Below are 18,976 nucleotides of genomic sequence, written 5' to 3' on the forward strand. Positions count from 1 at the left end.
TTTCCGTTGCAGTCTTCCATCCTGCATCTGGATACACACAAAATATATAAACAGCTTGTGATATGTTTTGCAAAATGTGACTGCACATTGCTATCCCAGCACTAACATCATATGGTTCTTACATAATAATTATCCAGTATTATATAATACTGAAAGGAGCTATTCTATTTCATGACTGTACCCCATTTGGGCAGTTCTTGTTATGCAAAGTATTTAACTGTATGTTTTATCTGAGTAGGAAATGAACGTTTGCACCATTTTCTGATAAAGCATCTTCACAAAGCAAGTGTAAGCTGTAACCGGAGTCCTTATTAATTGTTAACCCAGCTTTTGCCAGTGCTTCATATCACTAAAAGCCACGAATCTAAAGGGTTGCCAGGTTGTATCATGTAACTATAATGGCTAGTTGTAAAGTGAGAAACAAATGCGTTGCACATTGTTTATATATATGTGTTGAGTTCACACTCGAACAAAAGCTACATGCAGTATAAACTCACACAGCATTACATTTCTGCAGCGCACAGGGCCTCAGGTCTTAGTGTGATATGTGGACTGTGTAACTTAATACTCTGTGTCTTTACCCAGCTCCCTGAAGAGCGGGTATTATGTGAGCAAATTGGATGCTCAAACAGTCAGTCCGTGACCTTCCCTCATCCTGGATGTTGACCCCCGTATAAAGAGAGACATTACATCTCGTTACACAACAACACGGCTCAGGCGCTTCGCTCCAGATAAAGAAAAATGTCTCAATTAAATCTTCACCGGGGCCCCCTACCGAAGAGTTATCGCTGCCCCGGTAGCGCTGATCGCTACACTCACACATCCTCAAAAGTTATTTGACATAAATTGCCGGAGTCACATCATTTCCTGCCACACTCTGAGCGGGATTTACAGCTGATCCCATTGACTGGGAGCTGAACCTCCAATAAAATTCCTCAAGAGCCCGTGGGGCCGTGAGATGCACCTATCTACCCTCCATCAGACCCCTCTTCCCTGCGCGCAGATTAACCATGCAAATACGCACAGGTGGGAGGGTGATACCGACAACACATTTATGCACATTTATGCAACCGGGCTGATATGAGGGACTGCGCAGCACAAGACAGTCTGATTGTGTTTTATCTGATGAGGGAGATTAGAAAGGCGGAATTGGAATGCGGATTACCCCCCCACCCCCATAAAAAAAAGGAGAGTGAAATTATCTAAAGCTTTAATTCGAAAATGAGAGGTAAGCGCCGCCTGTTCTCTGGAGGATATCAAAGCATATCCCCTTATATTAAAAATCAAATAAATAATTGAGGAGTAAGGTCATAGTTAGACAAGCATTTCAATTATTGAAAAAAATATTTAAACCTGCAAATGGCTTATCATTAGTGCTAAGGGCACTGAAGAGAAAGGTGCGCACTTAACTACGGAAAACAACCTTATGGCTGCATTAGTCCCGTTAGCCTCACAGATATTAGACTGAGGTGTGTAAACCACGTTAATGGCTGTGGTCTGTTAATGGTTATGATGATTCTTGCTCATGTTCAAACCTACCAGATGGAAAGGGAGTTTCAGCATGGGCTTTCAATAATCATCTTAGGTCATCTAATTACAAACAAGTGTTTTCGTCAGAAGATGAGATTTATACTCTGGACCACTCACTTTCTTATTTGTCATCTTCCCCAGGCTGCTGTCTCTCTCTAGTGGTGATGTGTGAGAAATAAGGACTTACAAGCCTTTCATAACAAAACTGTACACAAACCATCCTGCGAACTGCGGTCTGTGTCACTGTAAGATACACGTTTTTTTTTTTTTTTGTTTTTTTTAAATAGTCTGTGTAATCTATAAAAGCACTGAGAAATTAAACTGTGAGCTTTTAATATGCCCAGGAAAAAAAGAAAAATTCACACAAATGGTTTGGCTTCAATGTCCTCATAATTATGAAGAAAAATGGCTGGGCTAATTAGTCAACATAGTATAGTTAGGTTCAACCCATCAGTGACCAAACCTGTTTTGGTTTCCGTCCTTCACTACTAACTGTTCGCTTGCCTGTCAAAGATCATATCCGAGTACCAAAAGTCAAATAAAACTGAATTTACAAGCTGTGTTTATGCTGGATTTTCTCATTTCTTCCATTCTCAGGATACTTCCCAGTAAGAACCAAGGATTCATATAAAAATAGCCCTGGGAGATTCTGAAGTTTTCTGTCAACATTAACAAAACAAAACAAAAAAAGTTATTTTAGGTCACTGTCCATCCAGATGATACAGCAGATAAGTGAAGGCCTTCTCTATAGCTTGGCACAGCATTTCATTGGCGGCTCAGCAGCAGCCACATCAGCAGCAGCAGAAGCTTCAGGGCCTCCAGCTGGGGTTGGCTGCTGCCTCCGCCTGCCTACCAGCATTGAGGCTGGGGAGAAATGGTGGGCAGGCCACAGGATTGCCCCAGGGCACGTCGCTTATGCACCAGTAAAGAAAACTGAATTTCTCTCTGTGCTAGGAATATTTGCGGCCCTCAGCAATTTGATTTGACCAAGTGAGGTCTGAAGCGCTGGAGTGAGCACTGCACGTGGTAAGAGAAGGAAGAGGAGTGCAAATGATAGGTCAACAAAATCGGTTAAAAATAAAAAGCAGCAGACAAAATTTTGATTTTTACATTTATCATTATTTGCAGTAACAGTGTATGGGAATCTACAATTTTAAGAACTGCATACATTATATTACATCTGCTGACAGTGGATGTCTGTACACATGATGTTACATGTTTGAGGACTTAGAGGTTCTTTGTCAACCTTACAGCTGCGGCAACTCTAAAAGTAAAAAGAATTTACACTTCGATCAACACATACGGACAATTCTGAACAATGTTCAAGTATTTCTTTGCAGTATGAGCCGAGACACGAAATATTAAAATCAAACTACACATGGAGGTTTACTCTGTGAAAACGGACACATTAATGAAGCAATTTTAATATTGCTCACAAGTCTTGTTTCCAACTAATACCGTCCTCTCCAAAAACATTGATTTTTAGGCTGTTATTGAACTATGTTCACTACATTAAATACAAAAGTGATTATTGCTTTTCCAGAGGGTAGCCACCATCAGTTCAGGCTATTCAGGTCAATTCTTGCCGTGTATCCGTTTTGAAATCTCCACTACACCAAAAGACTAAAAGTCATGACGTTCAAATATGTCAAAATATTTAAATGTAGAGAGTCATTTAGTTGTGAAGGTTAAAAAAAACTCACTAAGAGCATTAACAGTTTGAACCTCTTAATCCAACTTAAAATTAAAACCATTATTACAAAAATTCCAAAAAAAAATCCTTCACACGTACGAGATTTTAGGGAATCAGGCACCATTTACAACACATACATAACCATACCCCTCTCACAGCACACCACTACTGCTCATATGCCAGCATTAGTAAGTCCTCTGTACGTGTGTGTGTGTGTGTGTGTTTGAGAGCATGCACCAACATGATCTTTGCTTTAAGGACACTGCTGGCTAAACTGAAAACTAACTTATCAGAAGCAGCTACAATACTGTAACAATGTCAGGAATTACAGGTAACACTGGGATGTATTACACAAGCAGGCAGCTTACAGGTTCATCTTCACCATGCTGATTCACGGTTTTACTAAAACTACAGATGACCATAATGCTGATGTGAGGACAGGAGGCTAAAAGCAGAGGTAGCCAAAATTTTGTGCAATTAACACAGTCCATTCACAGCCGCTGTAGGGCTGAATACTTTTGCATTATCAGAAAATCAGAAAAGTCCTGATTTCTGACACAAACACAGACATTGAGGGTTTATGTATGAATCAGCCAACTGGCCAGCTAGTTGTTACTCCAGAATGCAATGCAGTCTAATGCATGTGAGTCAATGTGGCCTCTTGCTGGTGTCTATTTACTATTTCTACTGAAGTGACGTCCTTTAGTGGGCAGAAAGCCAGGGGAGGGGGCAGCTGCTGCTAGCAAACAACAAACATTAAACATGCTCGAAGCTCTCAACTCATTTGAATGAATGATGAATAAATAATAATTACAGTGAAATGTCAAAAAGGCATACAATAATCAAGGAGGTTGGCATCAGGCAAGATTGGCACAAAAGCATGCTAAAACAAAAACCTGGAGGGACGGACATAAATGACGTTATTAAGAAATTAAAGGATTAAAAATATGAAAAAAAATATATAGTAATAGGACGATGATTGGAAATAGACATCAGGGGGGAAGAAAAGAAACCAAAAATCATGCATTAACAAAGAGAACACTCCATTTTTTTTAGATACACAAAATCCGCCTCAGAATAGGTAAATACACCTGCCAGAACCCAGTCGACACAGCGACACACACATTCCCAGAAAGCCATTTGGTTTCATTCGATTTAAAGTCCTCTGGCTATGTCTTTTAGTTACATATGCAGCTAGTATATAGTTGTGCACATACAGCCAGTAGTGGGATGTGTAGCTCATAATAGGTATACGCAGATTATTGCAGGTTTCACCTGACAGTCCAGCTCTCGCTGCACACGTGTTACTGGGCTCTGTGTGCTTTGGAGCCGGGAGTCTAGACTAGTGTAGGGCTGTGGTTCAGGCCTTAGCCTGGGAGGAGGCTGAGAGATGCTAATTCTGCAGCTGGATGGTACCTTTGACAAAACAGGGAGATAAGAGCAGATCGCGGGAAGTTGTCACCAGTAGAAAGAGCGTGACAGGAAATTGGCGGCCGTGCTGAGCCAGCCCATGCCATCAGTAATAGATCCTACACGTGTGACAGCCTTGTCCTGCTCCTGGGATGGACTCTCGTCCTCAGGCAGGTAGTCTGGGATGTCTGTGTTTTCCTCAACCACAACCGCCGAATCCTCCTGGAATGGCACTATTAGCTGCACAAAGTCAGGGTGGGGATAATAAAGTGAATAAAATGTGTTTGGTTTTTTAAGTAAATATATAAAATTTAAAAGGTTCATAAGAATAAGTGGTTAACATAAAGCTCAACTGTTGAACAACTGAGCCAGAACCCCTACAGTTTAGGCTCAAATACATCACTGGGACAGGTCTGACCCCTGCTGGCTGCATGATAAACTGCTACTTTCTTGCAATTTTTAAGGTAAAATGCATTCAAAATATTTATAGGGTAATTGTTTATTCTTTATAGAGCTGTTAAAATCATAATCTTTGAATATGGGCTATTAAAGAATTTGGAGCATATGCTGTAAAAGGTGCAACTAGGATTGGTCGTGTCTTTGGCAAAAAGCAAACTAGCCTACAGGCCGAGGCAGAGATGTGACTAGCTAATCATGTCAGTGTGAATAAGTCTCAGCCACAGGCAGGTGGCTAGACTCCCTGTACACAGATACACACAACATACAGTGAGCACACTGACCTATCAGCTGGGGGCTTCTAGGGGTAAAAGAGTTTTATGTGAAGGAGTTTAAGGTAAACAGTCCAAGTCTAACATTGCTTTCTTTTTCACATCTAAGTACCCCTGTTGGTCTTTACCTCTCCTCCATCCTCGGTCTTCACCACCTGCTGAGCCATCATTACTTTGGTGGAGTTAATGGCTGTTCCCAGTGCCTATGAGAAGAAAATGTATTTCATTTAAAATACATTATATACCATGATGATAAGACTGGGTCAGCTTTTCTGTGCTCTAATGTGTTTGGTACCAATATCATTACCAAATTTATGCCATCCAACAAATATGATGATATATAATTTGTTAAGACATTTTCTGATTTAACATGCAAGTTTTAAATAAGAAACCTGACATTTTTTTTTTGTTTCATACCTGGCTAGACGGACCAGATTTCCCCAGTTTTAAAAACATCTTCAAGACGGTTAAAGAAAAAGCATTAATTATCCCATAAATTAAAACACGGTCACAAAATGCAGCTGGTATTAGCCTTACAGCACAGTAAAGATGTATACCCCTAAACGCCAAAGATGTTTTCTGTGTCTGTGTCTTGTCATTTTACCTCAGCCCTAAGGTCAGAACGGATCCTGACAACACATCTCTTAACAGCCATCTGGAAGGTGAAACTGATGACTCCTCGAATCTTTAGCAAGGCCTCCTCACACAGGCTCCTTCGAGTCTGATACCAGGAAGGGACAGTGTGACAATTATGAACAGAACAAAGTCTAATATCTTAGCTATACATTATAAGCTTCAAAACGTGGATGATGTAGAGTGACCTACTTTTGATTTTAATCAATTTTGAATAGAAATGTACATAATAAAACATTAATCTGCTATATCACACTTCCTTTTGAGAAACAGAATTTATACATTTCTGGTTTCCAGCTTCAGCAGCATTGTGTGCTTCTGCTAAAGTGATAGCCTCTGGTGGGCTACTTCCCTGTCTGTCTGCTGTAATGTAATCTGGCTAGGTGCAAGCTTCCTGGAGCGCAGCATTCGGCTTCAATCTTAATGTCCTGCTGTTCAATGGCTGACATTTACAACCCGACCCCTCTGCTCTCCTTATCATGTGCCAGATAGACACCCTTATGATGCTCTGGCAAACACTGTGATTATGACAGCAGCAAATACATTGAACCAAAAAGAGTTTCTTGTGCATCAGTAGACCTTTGGTGTGCGTCTGGACATGACAAAAGCCTGACAATACGCTGTGTTAAGACCTAAATGCACTTACAGAGTCATCCAGTCCATCAATGTGCAACACGACAGTTTTGGCCTTCTTGTTGTTGGAGCCCAGAAAGAACTGGGCTTTACGCCGGCAGGAGGCGGCAGCTGCTTCGGCATTTTCGGCCTCTTCTTTACCAGCTGACTGCAAAATCTCATAGATCTCTGAGGCCAGCAGTTTGGTCTCCCCAGGTGAGGTGCTCCTGTGGAAAAAAGTAAATGTAAGTGACCAACGAAGACTCAGTCATCTTACTATATCATCTGTAAAATGTTGTTTATTTCACACAAGTGGTCAGTGCCAACCTACAGTGCTACCTGATAGGTTACTGGGTGTATTTCATCTATATTGAAACTAAAAGTGCAAAGTAGATCTTGTAAGTCAGATACCAAGAATAAATCTGCTAATTTAGTCGTGTGAAAATAAAATGGAAATTCATATGAATGAAAGTAGAAACAGCAATGTCAAAACCTGGTTGCCTCTGTAGGAAGTGTGAACTGACTCATAAAACTGAAATTAATTAGAGCTGCAGTAGACAGAAATCTAGAAAAAGGGGGGAAAAAATACATTTGAAAATAAGTAGCCTTCCTGCAGAGCTTCTCTTTCAGTTGTGAAAGCCTCCTACAAGCCAAGTATACACACTGGGTTTCATGCACGTTCTACTAATCATCATGTGGTCTAATGACCTAGTCTTCCATCACAGCTGTCATAGGGCAAGAGGCAGGGTACACCCCGTACAGGTCGGCATCCTGTCGCAGGGCTAACACAGACAAACAGAAAGACAACTATTCACACTCACATTTGCACCTTTGGGCAATTTAGAATCACCAATTAACCTAACCCCACGAACTGCATGTCTTTGGACTGTGGGAGGAAACAGTATCGGATAAACCCCACGCAAACATGGGGAGAACATGCAAACTCCACACAGAAAGGCACGGGCCAAGGTGGATTAGAACCCAGATCTTCCAGCTGTGAGGCAACAGTGCCAACTACCACATGCGAATTCAGTTATGAATGTTAATGTTGCTTTTTGGGGTTTTTTTGCCTGGTAATAGCAAAACAGTGTTGCCCAGGTTTAATTTTACTTCTAAGCTTTGTAAGCATCCTTTCTGGTCTGATTCTAGAGATTAACAAACAGGCGCCCACATTCATAGGAAGCCTAATCTTTGCATCTATTGCAAAATTCTTTGTGCGGCTATTTAGTGTACCAAAAGATAATGTTGCCATCAAAGACAACATTTAAACTCAAGTTAATTAAGCCTATTCTGCACTTCTGTCTGCTTTGTTACATCCCTTTTGCAAAAAATGCCACAGCAAAGCACAATATTTTACAGCAGCAGCTTTTCTTGAGGAATTCGTGCGAGGTCAGGAGCCACTGTTGTGCCAGAATTGATATTTTATGAGGGATCCTGGGTTACCCCTGCAGGCTATACTGCTTCATGTGTCACCAAATCATCAGTCCTTTTATATTAACCGCATATGACATTGGCTGTCTGGCATTGCTGCCCTCTGGGAGCCTGACAATCCACAACCCTGTGCCACACACTCCTACCGCAGCTCTATAGAAGCCTTCCAGCAAACCAAACAATCTTATCAGTTAATTCATTAAATATATTTAATACTTAAATCACTGAATAAGATGCAGCTACTTGAGAGCTTAATAAGTTAAGGGTTTAAAATCATATTCACACCCGTTTTGCACGACAATGCTAAACACTTCCCTTTAGCCATGTGTTCCCACTCTGTCCAGCTATGATCGACCTCCACTCAAAGTCAGCTTGACTGGGCTGTAAGCTGGAAACTTGCTGCCGTTCCTGCAGGCCTACTTTTCATGCCGACACTGACAAGCTGGAGTGACTGGCTTACTTTATGTCTAGCATGAGCTATTGCCACAGGTGTTTCCAGAGACCCTCTCAGGTAAAAGTAGTTCTCTCCCTTAAAAATGACAACTACATGATCATCTTTAAAATAAATAAATAAAAAGACATCTAATTATATGCACTCTTCTACTAAAGCTTTTAAAGGATAGTTAACAAAAGAAATATATCACCATGTGTGCACAATAAAACAAGTGCAAATATTTGACTACATCAATTAATACATATAGATCAAGAATTTTAGACATGACAAAATGGATTTAAATCTACAATGTGCAAAAACAGCATTTTAAGCCTTTGCTGCTCTATTCTAATTCAGCTTTAATCACATTCATCCTCTGACATGGCAAACAGAAGGACATCAGCCCGTCTGGAAATTCTGCAGACTGGCAAACACAGTCCATACAAAACCTATGTTAAAGGTTTCATGTACAGAAAATGCATTGTGAGCATGTGTTGGGTGCGTATGTGCATGCATGCGCGTATTATGTGGTGGGAACAGGGACTTGCTTCTGCATGACATTCTGCAAACTCAGCATCATGCCCAGCTCGCCCTTCATCTTCTCCCTGTTGGCTCGACATTCTGCCAGGTAGCGCACGGCCTGCAAGGACAAGGGCAAGTGTTATCTATCCGGTACTAAAAGCTGAAAGACGCTTTGTGGTGATGATAAAAAAAAAAAAATAAATCATTTTAAAAAGTGCATGCATGCGCAAACAGAAAATGTTACATAACCAATATAAATACAAATGTACTGCCTTAGTGTTTATTGAGTAACAGAAAAGGCTGTTATATAAAGCCACTTAAAATGTGCACATGCAATGTGAAAGAATGGCTGTAGAGAAAGCTGGGAGGGGTGGCTATATCAAGACCCTCTATTGTGTTTACACCACAGACAGCAGATGTCCTTATTGTGCAGTGTCTACAAATGTGGAGCTTTTTTTTTTTTTTTTTTTTTTTTTAAATGGCACCATGCACAAGCTCGTGACTGAATGGGACACAGAGGTGGAAAACATGCCCTTTAAACTGTCACTGAAACCTGTTCTGACACTGTTGGACAACAGGGGGAGATTTCCCTTTATAAACCAAGTGCTTTCTGTGTTCTTCATGGCCACATACTTACCAATAGCGCAGAGTAAACAACCTGTGGGTTGGGATGGTCCAAAAAGAGGATGAGGCCTGGCAGACAGCCTTGGTCTTCTACTATGGCTCTCCGGTTCAAGGGGTCTGCAGCAAGATCTCGCAGCTGGTTCACCACGGTCAGTGCATCCACCTCTGCACTCATGGTGCCTCTTGCCTCAATGCCACACACATTAAACCAGTCTCTTCACTCTACACAAAAATAAACCAGTGTTATATTTTAGGGAGCTTATGTTGAACAAGTTACAGATGTAGCTAATTTTAGTTTTTAGAGACGTTTTTGCAATATACTGTCCAAGCTGACTTTCAGGTTGTAATTTGGTGAGAAGCTCAAAGATATTCATTTTGAGATCATTTAAAGCCAAGCTGGAAGCAGTAAATGTGATGTTTTGTGACACTGAATGGCCTTGCACCAGACTGCCTCTCAGAAATAATTTTAGCTCATGAACCGTGAAGGAACCTCTGATCCTGCAACTCTTCTGTTGTTCCACAAAGACTGATCTTCCTTCCACAGGATGCGAGCAGATAAAAATATTTGCACTACACATGTAAATAATAATTAGCCGTGCAACGTAGAGATTTTTTTGTTAGATTTGCCTAATACATTCATTTTATTTTTCAGTTTTTGTTGATCTCTTAATCAGTTCTGTTGTTTTACAGCTTCTCTTTGGCGCATATTAGTCTATAAATCGTTTTTTTAAAACATCAGTTACTTGTTTGAAAACAAAAATTAGTTGACTGTAAATCGTGTGAAGCTATTAATAAATCAACGTTTACCCGAATAAAGCTAACTTGCTGCAGACCAACGTTAATACTACAAGTTATGATAATGTTAAGTGTCAATGGCAGGTTCTAAATACTAAACATAACGTTGCCTAAGACCGCGTGTACTGGTTTATATCAGCAATAATCTGTGTAATGCGCTACAGTGCAAGCTGACTGACAAGTGGCTTTTAACCATATAGCTACACATGTATGTACAATAGGAGTTATCTTATCTGAACAGTAAATAGCTTAGCGTGCTATTAGGAACTTGAAGCCGTACTTTATAGCTAAAACGGGCGCGTAATTTTCCTAAACCCAAATACAGGCGATCCTTTCAAGGAAAAGACACTTTCTGCGACCCCTAACCTCACCTCAAATCACGCCCTGTGAGACGGTCCGGGGCTAAGCTAGGCTAGCAGGCATTAATCACTTGACAATTGGCGCATACCTTTCTGTCAGTTTTCATGGAAACCACGAGATACCTCCGCGTAATTTCGGTTACGACGGATTCAAAGACGGCGCAAATACAGGCAGCTACGTTCAGATACTGGCCCAAAAACAAGTGTAACAAAATAATCTCACTAACGCCAGGCCTGCGCCTCGGTCTTCACTCTGCCTATGTAGCTAGCAGCTGTGCACTGTGTTTGTGTTTTGTGGCGAGCCAATGGGTACAGCTGTTTCTTCATAAAGGGCATCCCAATTTTCCTTAAAGATCCGGGAAGCTTCACTGCTGTGTCTCCGTCGGGAAATATGGGGAAATATAACGAACGTCCACATATTTGCTGGTAGATGATTGGACGTTCTAGTTGAATACACTGTCATAATAGCAAATCATGAGGCAGATGTGTTTTAGAGCTCAATACCAATTGGTGAAATTGTTTGCCAATCAATTAGAATAACCAATTGTGAGCTTGTTCTGCGTAATCCCTTTTTCAATTGGATCAAAACGCATCCCATGGGGCCGCCCATGTTAGCCACTTCTGCTGTACGAGTCCGTCGTGTTGACAAGGTGCAAAAATTGAGAAAGTTGCTCTGGAAACGCAAATCCGGTAAGTTGGAATCAAAGCAAGGCACACATTGATCTTTGGATGTGAATACAACGTATACACGCGTGGTGATAATTATCTGGGATATGTTAAAAGTTATTATAAAGGACATCTAAGATAAATCCTAATAAACTTTACCGTCTGGAATTAGCTATCTTGCCGCTATTATTAGCCGGTTAGCATAAATGCCCGCTGAAGTTGAGAATGAGTCATTTAGTTTATCCATAGACTTAACAAACACACTGGCCTGTGTTAGCTTGACAACGGTCGTTCCCATGATTATCCTTTCGGTGTAGTGCCAGAAGGATAAATGTGTGGCTCAGCAATGTCATATAGAAAGACAGGCTTTCACAAATAATCATCTTGGTGGGGAAGTGCAATGTAAGAGCAGCCAAGTTTCTAAAAGAAACAGTACATTGTGCCCACTTATTTGAAAAATGATAATTTCTGATGTAATTTCTTTTGTTCCAGAGCATCTTAAACTTTGTACATCGTAGATCCACAGAGCTCCTCCAGCACTGTTGTGCTTGATGGTGGTTGAACCTGACCTTCTCGCTCTTGTTTTGTGTTTCTTCTAGATCACTGGTTGGTGATGACGATAATGATGATGATGTTTATGTTGGCGTGTGTGCCATTGTGCCCTTAAAACGCGTTGGCAGGAATGGATAAAGAGTATGCAAGGATGGAAATGGACCTGGTATGTGATGTGAATTTATATCCATACATTTCACAACCTGTAAGACTGAGACACAGTCTCAGTGTGGTCTCTGTGTGTGTGGTCTTTGTCAGGCTGGTGCTTTCACCTTGATTAGAATAATAAGTTAACTGTACCTGTACTTGATGTATTGCTGTTTCTTTTGCAGGCTTCTGGATCAGTAAAGCTCTATGGGTCCTCAAGAAGTATTGTTAGGAGAATAGGTACAAGTCTTCCCATTAAACCCTGCCCCAGGGTTCATTTTCAGGTGAGGGCACGTTAATCTCATAGTAGTTTTTATAGTTATGTGTTATTTAAGGCAAATTAGAATAGAATGAGTTTGATTTAAGACAACAGCATGTTGTCCTTCTTGTGATTCAGTCCTGTCTCTTCATCTGTTTTCCTGCACCTCTTTTCTGCCCGCTGGAGAGACGTGCATGCCCTCTTTAGCTTTTGTTTACCGCTGCTCGCCTGTGTTCATTTCTGAACCATAAACAGTGGATGAAGGGATATTTGATTACCATGAGAACACTTACTGTGTGTCTTCTGTGTGTCAGAAGTGTTTTTTTTTTTTAGACCCAACCTTTGAGTTATTTGAGTAGCATTTTAAAAATGTTAAACTGCCTTGCTGTTCTTCACTTTCCTTCAACTCTGTGCTTTCTCTTCTTTTCTTCTGTCTCCAGCTACCCTCCGTAGCTATGAGGAATGCAGTATGTCTGCTTTAGGTCAGTTGGTTCAGCAACCTTCAAGAACCATGAGTTGATTAAAGTCCTACAGAACTACCTGAAACTTTCATTACCAATATGTAGATGCTCTTCCTCTAAACCGCCCTAATTTTTACTTAATGGTGTTTTGTTTTTTTTAACATTAGTTGTTGTAGTGTATGCCAGTGTGTACTGTCATCTGGCATGTTTTTCTTTTCTAAGCATTATCTTCTAATGCTGAACATGGCTTCTTCTTTGGTAGCTTTATCCATATTATGAGGAAGCTGGTGTCCTGGTTGGCACCAGGAGGCAGAACAGCCTGGTGGCCACTCTGGCTGATGTCGCCTGGATTGAAAGGGATGAGGATGATGAAGACAACTACTTTGGCAAGCCGAGGTAAGAGCAGAGTGATAATCTGTAAGAAGATATATTTTTTGGATCAGATTGAAGTTGTGGCTTGAAGAATTGAACGCCTGTAAAGAGTGTCTAAAAGAAGGCAGTTCTATTTCATATCTGTAATGGAAACAGGTTGGGGATCCCACCAGGACTCATGTTTCGAGCCCACCGGCCTCATCCTCAAAGAAGCCACCTAACCTGCCAGAACTCTCTACCCAGCCTGCATCAGGGAGCTTCAGCTCCACAGGGGTCAGTTATTGCCAATGATGAAGCCTTTCAGAAGATCAGTGCGCTGGAGACTGAGCTTGCAAAACTCAGAGCTCAGATAGCACAAATCGTTCTGGCTCAAGAAAAGAGTGCACAGCAAGGTATTTCTTTCTTGCACCATACTGAGCAACTGCAAAGTTTCTCATGTTCCTCTTCTTGTTCAGTTGTAATAATATAAATTCTCCTCTAGATGGCAGCAGAGTTTCACATGTCAAATGGCTAATGTTCTTTTTTTTTCCCTCTCTTTTTTTCTTTTGTGTCAAATTTGCTGCTACCACAGGGGCACCTCCACCCTGTGGCAACCTGCCACCTCCCCCACCACCACCACCACCACCTCCCCCTCCTCCACCCCCACCCCCACCCCCAAGTCTGCAGCAGACATTTTCAGCCATCGAACTGATAAAAGAGCGTAGAGGGAAGAAGCCAGGCGGGCAGACAGTTTTGGAGGCAAGGCCAGCAGAAATCCCCAACATGCTTGATGTCCTGAAGGACATCAACAAAGTCAAACTGCGCTCAGTGAAAAGGTAGGCCTTCGCTTAAGACATGAATGAGATGCATTTGGAAATGACGAAAAGTGACCAGTGAAGTGTTTCTGATGTGTCTCAAGTCTAATAAGTGAATGCAAGTCCTTCTGATTGTGTCTGTTTACATTTTGGTAAATAACCAAAGTGTTAAGAATTAAAAACATTCTGTCTCGTCTTTTTTCGAGCCGCTGCTATTAAGATATGTTTGTGTCACGCAGAATTCTTACGTATTGCCACAACCACTACATCTCAGTGTTACAGTATTGTTAGTTCTGTTCATGCTGTTTGCAACTGATATAAATATTCAATAGTCAAATATTCACATTGAGGAAAGGTTTTTTTTTTGTTTGTTTTTTAATAGAGGTGGTAGATGTTTGTAATCTTTAGCCCATTGCTAGGCATGTATAATTACAGTTTTGTGGGCATTAATGTGAGGCTATTGTAGTGAAATTAAAATAGGATATTTCCTAAGGTGTTGCAGATGCATAAAGGCTCAAAACAGGCCCTTTTAGCCTGTTGCTAGGCGGTTTCCAGACGTCATAATATAGCATGCATAATTCATCTTTTGTGATTATAAATTAGATGTTATTGTCATGAAAATCATGCAGTGCTTTTATGAGGTGTTATAGCTGCATAAAGGCTAAAAGCGGGTCATTTTAGCCAGTTGCTAGGTGGTTGCTAAGGCAACGTGATGACGTTATCATAGCTGATAAAAACGAGAACCTTCAGGAGTCTGAGGCATACCTGTGTGCCAAGATTGCTTGCTCACCTCCTGATGGTCTTGGAGGAATTTGCGAACAAATAGAGAGATTTGGTCTATTACAGTAAGATGTGTAAATGCCCTCATCGCCTGTACGTGTTCACAGTCGTCTGGTGGAAGATGACGCCAAAGTGAAGTCCAAGGAGCCGGCAGATGCTGCAGCTCTCATCGCCGAAGCCCTGAAGCGCAAGTTTGCTCACCGTCATCGAAGCGACAGTGAACAGGATGACAGGGAAGACTTCAAACTTCCTGTCTCAGAAGTGAAACCTGGGAATGAAACCCCTCTGGTGAGAAATGCTGCTGTATTATCGGGAGGCTTATATTAATTTAAGAAGTTAACCCGACACTCCAGATGGTCTGATTCACAGAACCATACAGGAAGTCGTTCTTCAGAACAGTTTGTAGGAGGCCTGCTTTGTCAAAAAATCTGGCAGGTGTTGAATGAAGCATCTATCTTCAACCAGTCACGTCAATAAATTACAGCACATCGAGTCTCAGAAAATCAGTTGAGTTTCAGTGAATTTGCTCATTTCAGTTTATTTTTTTATTGTTTGAACATGTTTAGTTTTGGTTCAGTTTTTGTTAATTTCACTGTTAGTGAGTCTTTTTAAGTATTATTGTATTGAGCGGTTGACTCACAGTCTTGGAGACATCTCATCAAAGCCTCATCAACCAAGACTGGATAATAAATGTACCAAATTAACAAATACTAAAACTAAGGATATTTCCTCTATATTTTTATCTTTAGTTTAGTTTGTTTTCCAAGTTCACAAAATCATTTCAGTTTTCATTTGTTTCAAAACTTTAGTTTTTATTTTAGTAAACTAAAATGTTTTTTTTTTCACATATATTTAGTTTTAGTTATCTTTAATAACCTTGACTAGCTGTGTCGCTAGCTTGTTGGTAGAGCTCTCCTTCTGTCTTCACAAGTAAAATTTGTGCATAAAAGGCACTCACAGAAAGTTATTTTGAAAAAATGTTTCATCACTCCTGAAACATGCCTTTAAGTACAACCTTATTGGCCAGGAGTTTCTCAAAAGGATGCTGATTGGTCCTTACGAACTTAGCGACAAGTGAGCAGTTTGAAGCAGAACCACAAGCTGATCTTATGAGAAGTTTGCTGCCTCACGAGGCAAAAAAAAAAAAAAAAAAGATTAATAAATTATTTGAAGCTCAGTGTTTGTAGATATCAATTCAGGATCTAATTCATTCTTTTGTCATGGAATTGAGAGTTACAATCCCTTCTAGGTGCTTTCCAGAGATGGACTTAACTCTGTGTTTTTGTCTTTTTCTACAGTTTGGGCAGCACATGTTGAAAGCAACTGGAAAAAGAAAGTTCCTGTGAACAGACAGATCTAAGCGTAAAGTCCAGATGTTCTGCAGACACTTTGAAATGCCTCTTAATATCATCTGTTTCTATGGAACGAAAAGGGATTTTTGCCCAAGTACGACCTCGTGTGCTCTCATAGTGTTTCACCAGGTGATCGTCCTGACTGATTTTGCACTTTTCTAACTTATATTAACTTCCTGCTTTTAAAAATGTTTTGCTTTATTTTTGAAGGTCTTAATTTTTGTGTTTAAGAGTCAGTCTTGAGTGAAGGTCAGCAACGCGACATAATATTTTATCTTCTGAGCCTGTGGACGTTGTTTCTTAGTTGCCAGTCTTTCTGTGGCTTGTCTTTAACTGGTTCAAAATTATGCACGTCTTTCTGTATGAGTATAAGAACCAAAGATGCTCCACTGAAGCCTTTCAAGATTTCACCTTTCACTGCCAAATTTGACTTTTTCATGTCCCTTTTTCCTTTTTTTTTTTTTATTTTTGAAACGATGCTTTAATATTGAGAAACTACAACTGCTGCTAGATACTTAACAGTGGAGGTACATGCGCAGCACTTTGTTTCTAGCTCTGTTGAGAAACACTCTTCTAGACTGAAGGTTCAGCAACAACACTAAATAACACTGTCGCAATACTGGAAAGCTCTGTACTGATGCCGTGTTTTAACAAACATTCCCAAAGTCGTCGGTATTGCCTAAATCCTGCTTTCTTGCAGGTATTGATCACATTTCCATGTCCGGATTGGATTCAGAGGCATTCAAAGTTTTTAGGAAGTATTTTTGTTTAATTAAGGAATGCACATTAACATTTCTGTGTTACTATTACTATGTGTGCCACTGTAATTGCTGCTGCACATCAGCTGGATTATCTTTTTATGGGACTGGATATGTCAGTAGTAATTGTAGTTTTTGTTTAAGTTGTCCTACATAAAAGTTAATTTATCAAACCAATAAATAAAAGTTTATCTACCCTGACCTGTTTTGCTGTGGGGTTTTTTGTTTGTTTGTTTTTTGGCAGTAATTATATATAGAGTTGAAACAATTAGGTGATGATTTGGTCATTCTGAGAATTTTTATTTGAAAAATCCGATGTGTGTATTTGTATTTAAATACTTTGGGTTGTAAGCTGGTTTTCAAGTTAAATGGGACATTTTAAAAACAGTCAACCTGAAAACAGAATAATTTATAAGCCAATTGCTTTATGGTTATACACTTATCAGCCACTTTCTGTTCAACTGCTTAACGCAAATATCTAATCAGCCAATCACATGGTGGCAACTCTGAAAAATCCTATTCGCCCCGAAACTTTCATCTCTGCTGTGCGGCATACCCTTGCAGTTCACGTTAAGTTATTTCTTATGTAAAATTCAACTTCCAGTCAAAGTGCACCATAATAATGGTTTTTGGTGTAACCTTTATAGCTAATTTTTACATGCATTTTTTGATCTACACTCACTGGCCACTTTGTCAGGAAAACCTGTCCAACTTCTTGCTAATGCAAATATCTATGCCAGTCACCTGATATCAACCCAGTGCATTTAGACATGTAGATAAGGTCAAGATAACCTGCTGAAGTTCAAACTGAGCATCAGATGGGGGAAGATGGGTGATTTAAATGACTTTCAGTGTGATGTGTTGGTTGACACCGCTGATCTACTGGGATTTTCCCACACAGCCATCTCTGGGATTTATAGAGAATGGTCCAACAAAGTGAAAATATCCAGTTGTTGATGTCAGAGGAAAGTGGACAGACTATTTCAAGCTGATAGGAAGGCAACAGTGACTCGAATGGCAATGTGTTACAACCAAAGCATGCAGAAGAGCATCATTGAATGCACAATACGTTGCCCCTTGAAACAGATGGGCTACAGCAGAAGACCACACCAGATGTCAGCTAAGAGCAGAAAACCAAACCTATGATTTGCATCTAAATTGGACAACAGAAGATTGGAAGAATGTTGCTGAATTTCTGCTGTGAACAACATGAAAGCATGGATCCATCTTGCTTTATATCAATGATTCAGACTGCTGGTGGTGTAATAGTGGGGGGTATATTTTCCTGTCACTGGGCCCCTTAGTACCAACTGAGGATCATTTAAACACTACAGCCTACTTGAGTCTTATTGCTGACCATCTCCATCCATTTATGATCTCAGTGTATCCATCTGATGGCTGCTTCCAGCTGGATAATGCAACATTCAGCCGCCACAGTCACCAGATTTCGATCTAATAGACCTTTGGGATCAGGTGGAACAGGACATGGTTGGAAAGAGTGGTTTCTGGCACAACTTCACCTATTTCCAAGTTGCATGGAGAACAAGGGTCTAAAAGAGGTCAAAGCTCCAGCAACACTTGCAGCATAAAGAACAACTTTACTTTTTTAGCCTATGGTTTACTGTATCAGTCATCAGGGTGGATGGGAGAATCCCATTACAGGTGTGCAGCTGACAAATCTGCAGCAACTGTGTGATGCTATCATGTTAATATGGACCAAAATCTGAGCAATGTTCCCAGAACTTTGTTCAATCTATGCCATGAAGAATTAAGGCAGCCCTGAAGGCAAAAGGGGGTCCAACCTGAAACTAGCAAGGTGTACCTCTTAAACTGTCCAGTGAGTGCATTGTTGTCACACTATAAATATCAGAGTGCCTGTGAGTGCAGATTTTGTTAAAGTGTATTCTAAAAACCGCTCAACTGGGCCTACGAGTTTCATAGTTTGCCAGTGTTGGCACGATTATTTATTGACTGGCATAAAGTCAAACATTTGTCAACAACAGGTTTTATTATTGAAACTGTAACTGCAACAGGCATGTATCAAAAAGGTCAATACAGCAAAGCC

At 40.5% G+C, this 18,976-nt stretch overlaps 2 protein-coding genes across 4 annotated transcripts; one reads left to right on the top strand and one right to left on the bottom strand.

Moving 5' to 3' along the window:
• Positions 1–2,627: 2,627 nt before the first annotated feature.
• Positions 2,628–11,173, bottom strand: armc1 (armadillo repeat containing 1). 2 transcript variants are annotated; one of them, XM_030756829.1, is made up of 7 exons: positions 10,998–11,173; positions 9,630–9,838; positions 9,019–9,110; positions 6,641–6,833; positions 5,966–6,082; positions 5,490–5,564; positions 2,628–4,873 (listed from the first exon to the last, which is right to left on the bottom strand). In XM_030756829.1, exons 2-7 carry the CDS (start codon positions 9,789–9,791, stop codon positions 4,682–4,684), a joined length of 831 nt encoding a protein of 276 aa, XP_030612689.1. In that variant the 5' UTR covers positions 9,792–9,838; positions 10,998–11,173; the 3' UTR covers positions 2,628–4,681. The 2 variants fall into 2 exon arrangements, with proteins under 2 accessions (XP_030612689.1, XP_030612688.1); XM_030756828.1 differs by having other exon boundaries at positions 10,860–11,173.
• Positions 11,174–11,276: 103 nt separating this feature from the next.
• mtfr1 (mitochondrial fission regulator 1) lies at positions 11,277–17,103 on the top strand. 2 transcript variants are annotated; one of them, XM_030756753.1, is made up of 8 exons: positions 11,277–11,460; positions 12,036–12,154; positions 12,321–12,419; positions 13,118–13,251; positions 13,384–13,619; positions 13,799–14,042; positions 14,909–15,089; positions 16,100–17,103. In XM_030756753.1, the coding sequence occupies exons 2-8, from the start codon at positions 12,119–12,121 to the stop codon at positions 16,145–16,147; spliced, it is 978 nt and encodes a 325-aa protein (XP_030612613.1). In that variant the 5' UTR covers positions 11,277–11,460; positions 12,036–12,118; the 3' UTR covers positions 16,148–17,103. The 2 variants fall into 2 exon arrangements, with proteins under 2 accessions (XP_030612613.1, XP_030612614.1); XM_030756754.1 differs by lacking the exon at positions 11,277–11,460 and adding an exon at positions 11,690–11,838.
• Positions 17,104–18,976: the final 1,873 nt, after the last annotated feature.

The sequence above is a fragment of the Archocentrus centrarchus genome, chromosome 20 (genome assembly GCF_007364275.1).
Source record: "Archocentrus centrarchus isolate MPI-CPG fArcCen1 chromosome 20, fArcCen1, whole genome shotgun sequence".
NCBI classification, from domain to species: Eukaryota; Metazoa; Chordata; class Actinopteri; order Cichliformes; family Cichlidae; genus Archocentrus; species Archocentrus centrarchus.

Coding starts and splice junctions, on each gene's coding strand:
- armc1 (XM_030756829.1), bottom strand. CDS start 9,791: ATGAGTGCAGAGGTGGATGCACTGACCGTGGTGAACCAGCTGCGAGAT. Junction 5,565..5,965: donor GTTCTGACCTTAGGGCTGAG/GTAAAATGACAA, acceptor TTCTTCTCATAG/GCACTGGGAACAGCCATTAA. Junction 4,874..5,489: donor AGACCGAGGATGGAGGAGAG/GTAAAGACCAAC, acceptor GACTTTGTGCAG/CTAATAGTGCCATTCCAGGA.
- mtfr1 (XM_030756753.1), top strand. CDS start 12,119: ATGGATAAAGAGTATGCAAGGATGGAAATGGACCTG. Junction 13,252..13,383: donor AACTACTTTGGCAAGCCGAG/GTAAGAGCAGAG, acceptor TAATGGAAACAG/GTTGGGGATCCCACCAGGAC. Junction 15,090..16,099: donor CTGGGAATGAAACCCCTCTG/GTGAGAAATGCT, acceptor CTTTTTCTACAG/TTTGGGCAGCACATGTTGAA.